At 33.3% G+C, this 3162-nt stretch overlaps 1 protein-coding gene across 1 annotated transcript in view; it reads left to right on the top strand.

Annotated features, from left to right (window-relative positions):
* The window catches only part of msmo1 (methylsterol monooxygenase 1), a 4239-nt gene extending 2701 nt beyond the window's left edge, over positions 1-1538 (top strand). Inside the window, exon 6 of the mRNA XM_026268979.1 lies at positions 786-1538. Coding sequence (XP_026124764.1) covers positions 786-975 — 190 coding nt within the window. The 3' untranslated portion in view covers positions 976-1538. The remainder of the gene's footprint in view (positions 1-785) is intronic.
* The last annotated feature ends 1624 nt before the right edge of the window (positions 1539-3162 follow it).

The raw sequence follows: 3162 nt of genomic DNA, 5'->3' as shown, positions 1-3162 counted from the left end.
GATTAAAATTCACAGACTTAAACAAAATGCTAAAACCTAAAAAGTACATTGACACTGAACTAACACTAAACTTAAAATATAGCTGATTAAATTAACACTAATGCCATGGTCTGGATCAATACATTTGATTGCATATACAATACAAAAATTGCATATGACCATTTAGTCAGCAACTTTAATTACGTTTTGGATTATCAGATGATAATTATGGAAGCATGTTTCCACTGAATAAATCCTAAAACAAGGTAACTGCTTTTTATCTCACAATTCTGACAAAATTGTGAGTTACAAAGACAGAATATATAATGAAAGTCGCAAAGAGTTCACATCTCGCAATTCTGCCTTTTTTCTTTACTTTATAACTTTTTGGATTTATAACTCGCTTTATAAGTCAAAATTGCAGAATGAACTTGAAATTTTAAGGAAAAAAAAGTCAGAATTGCGAGTTTATATCACAAAATTGTGAAATAATAAAGAGTCTCAATAACCTTGCTTTATTTTTTATTTAGTGGCGGAAACAGGTCTTCCATAGATAATAACTAACTGCAACACTAGGGGGCACTATATTGATAATGCATTCAGTTAATAGCCTGTACACAAAAAAAAACTACATGACCAGAAAAACATGGACATCACCTTCTTATTAACTAGTTTGACTATATAAGAATTCTAGGATTTTATTAATAATTAAACTATATTTTGTGTGGATGATATGTCCTGTTAAAATATTTTTCATGATTTATCTTTATGATATGTATGCGTTTCATTCTTTGCCTTCTCTTCAGTGGTTACGACATTCCTCTGAACCCCCTACATTTGATTCCATTCTACGCTGGAGCTCGTTTCCATGATTTCCATCACATGAATTTTGTGGGCAACTATGGATCCACATTCACCTGGTGGGACAGACTTTTCAACACTGATTCCCAGTTTAAGAAACATTACTCACAACATAAAGCTGTGAAGAGCGACTGATGCCTCACCATCGGCCAGAACAAGCTGTTTCTCATGGACTCCCGTCTGGGCTTTGGTTGCTCTGATGCATTTTCATTGTCTTCCACTGCACTCGCTCACTCTTAAGTATTTAAAACCGGACTGAATGGATTCAAATCAATGCCGGCTTCTTACAGCACTGTGCCTTTGAAAAGAGAAAACACACCCCACGGCTCACTGTGCAACAACAGACTGTTTATTAGGAATGAAACAATTTCAGCCTGTTCTGTGCTCTCTATTATAAACATTCATCTGTCTCAAATAATAATGACATTATTCTTTAAATGCACTTTACTTTCACCTAAACAAAGATGCAATGTTTTAAATTGATATTTTTGTAATGTTTTTTTTTCTTTACTTTTTTTTTTTTTTTTTTGCTAAAGATTTTATAACTTTCCACAGTGACCATCTATATAGCATATTAGATATGCTTTTGAAAGGATTTGGAGAACAAATTATATATATAAAAAAATTCATAAGGGAGAAAGCTAATTGAGATGTTAGTTTGTTCATTTAAATGCAACTTAATTAAAAACATAAATCAACTCTGCAGTTGTGCTGTATTTAAACAGTGAGAGCGTCCAAACATTTCAGTATGTGTTTTCATCACGATTCACATTCCCCAGCGTTGATCATCTTACACGTCAAATTACATCATGTACACAATACATGGTGGGTAGACATTCCCAGAACAGAATATACATACTACAATTTTTTATGTGTCACATGAGGTAATGTAATGTAAATATTATTGTATGTAAATAACCATATGGATTGAATAGACAGTCAAATATTACAGTATGTAAATTATCCAATGGAAAGGGTAGATGGCCGTCCTTTTATCTAAATACACAGTGTACAGTAATGAAGTACTTTCTTATTAGTACTTCAAGTACTTGTGCTAAAGTACAGTTTTTGGAAATTTCCACATTACTCGTATGCAAGGTTTTGTTGACTTGATATTTTTTCCTTAACTAAAGAGGAAATCTATGCTTTTACACTGCTACATTTTTCCAGTCCCTTTCATGACATTAGCAACTACAAAATTGCAAAAATGATTTTTTGCTACAGTTTAAATTCTTTTGAATCCACCCTTCGTTTGTGAAGGGTTTTAAACAAAAACTCATTTCATTATGTTGTTGCATAGATTTATGTTAATATATAGGCTGCTACTTTGTTTTTGTGATTCCAAAGACCATTCGATTGATTCAGTTGCATTGAATCAAACCGGTTCACAAAGAGGTCTGTGTCGAGAGACATTCAGAGCGTAAACCAAATTGCCCTCTTTATTTTATTTACATTTTTTGTTTATTTTTTGAATGCTTCGATGAGATGCTTGTCGGTATGACATCACTAACATTGACTAAATCCAGACATCTCTTCACGGGTGCTGGTCATATGGGTTCCTGCTTCACAAGCTCATTCTGGGGTTACATGGGGACCACTGAGCTCTAGTTTAGATTAATAGTTGGGGTGTAGCACTAGGAACCTCTAGGGGACCTCATGAAGCCGTGAGGTGGGTGGCTTGGCCAGCAGGGGGCGCCTTAGATCCTAATTAAAAAAGTTTTTATAACTGTGTTTCTAAAAAATAGACTCATCTCACTATGTGTGTGGTATTACCCTTTGATACAACACTTCAACATGGCACTGCCACAGCACTTTTTGTGAGGGTTATTAAACTATCTATTTTTGTTATATATGTAGTTATAGTTTATATTTATATCAATATATACTTCTTTGTTTTGTATGTTTCTGTGAAATTATAATAACTCAAGATCAAGAAGTAAATGATGATTGTATCAGTCGGTGATCCTAATGGAACGTTTAGCTGGGTATTGCAGCCCGCTTTCTCTTGTAATTATATTATAATTACTTCCATGTGTAATCAATGGATTTTACTTTAACATAGAACATGAGTATAACATTTCAACATTTCAAATAATTACAATATTACTCAAGTAGGAGTTTAGGACCCACTTTATATTAAGTGTCCTTAACTACCATCTGCTTACATTTCAAATTACTTATTTGATAGAGTGCACTTATTGTACACATGCATATTTTACACATGCGTACTTATATTTGAAAATACCATCCTGTAATTACATCTGTAATGTAGTTAAATCTATAATTACACCATTGACCCCTAAGCCTAACCAGACCACCAAA

The sequence above is a fragment of the Carassius auratus genome, chromosome 1 (assembly GCF_003368295.1).
Source record: "Carassius auratus strain Wakin chromosome 1, ASM336829v1, whole genome shotgun sequence".
Taxonomy (NCBI): Eukaryota; Metazoa; Chordata; class Actinopteri; order Cypriniformes; family Cyprinidae; genus Carassius; species Carassius auratus.
Note: the sequence above shows the minus strand (reverse complement) of the source record. Positions and strands in the feature narration are given on the sequence as shown.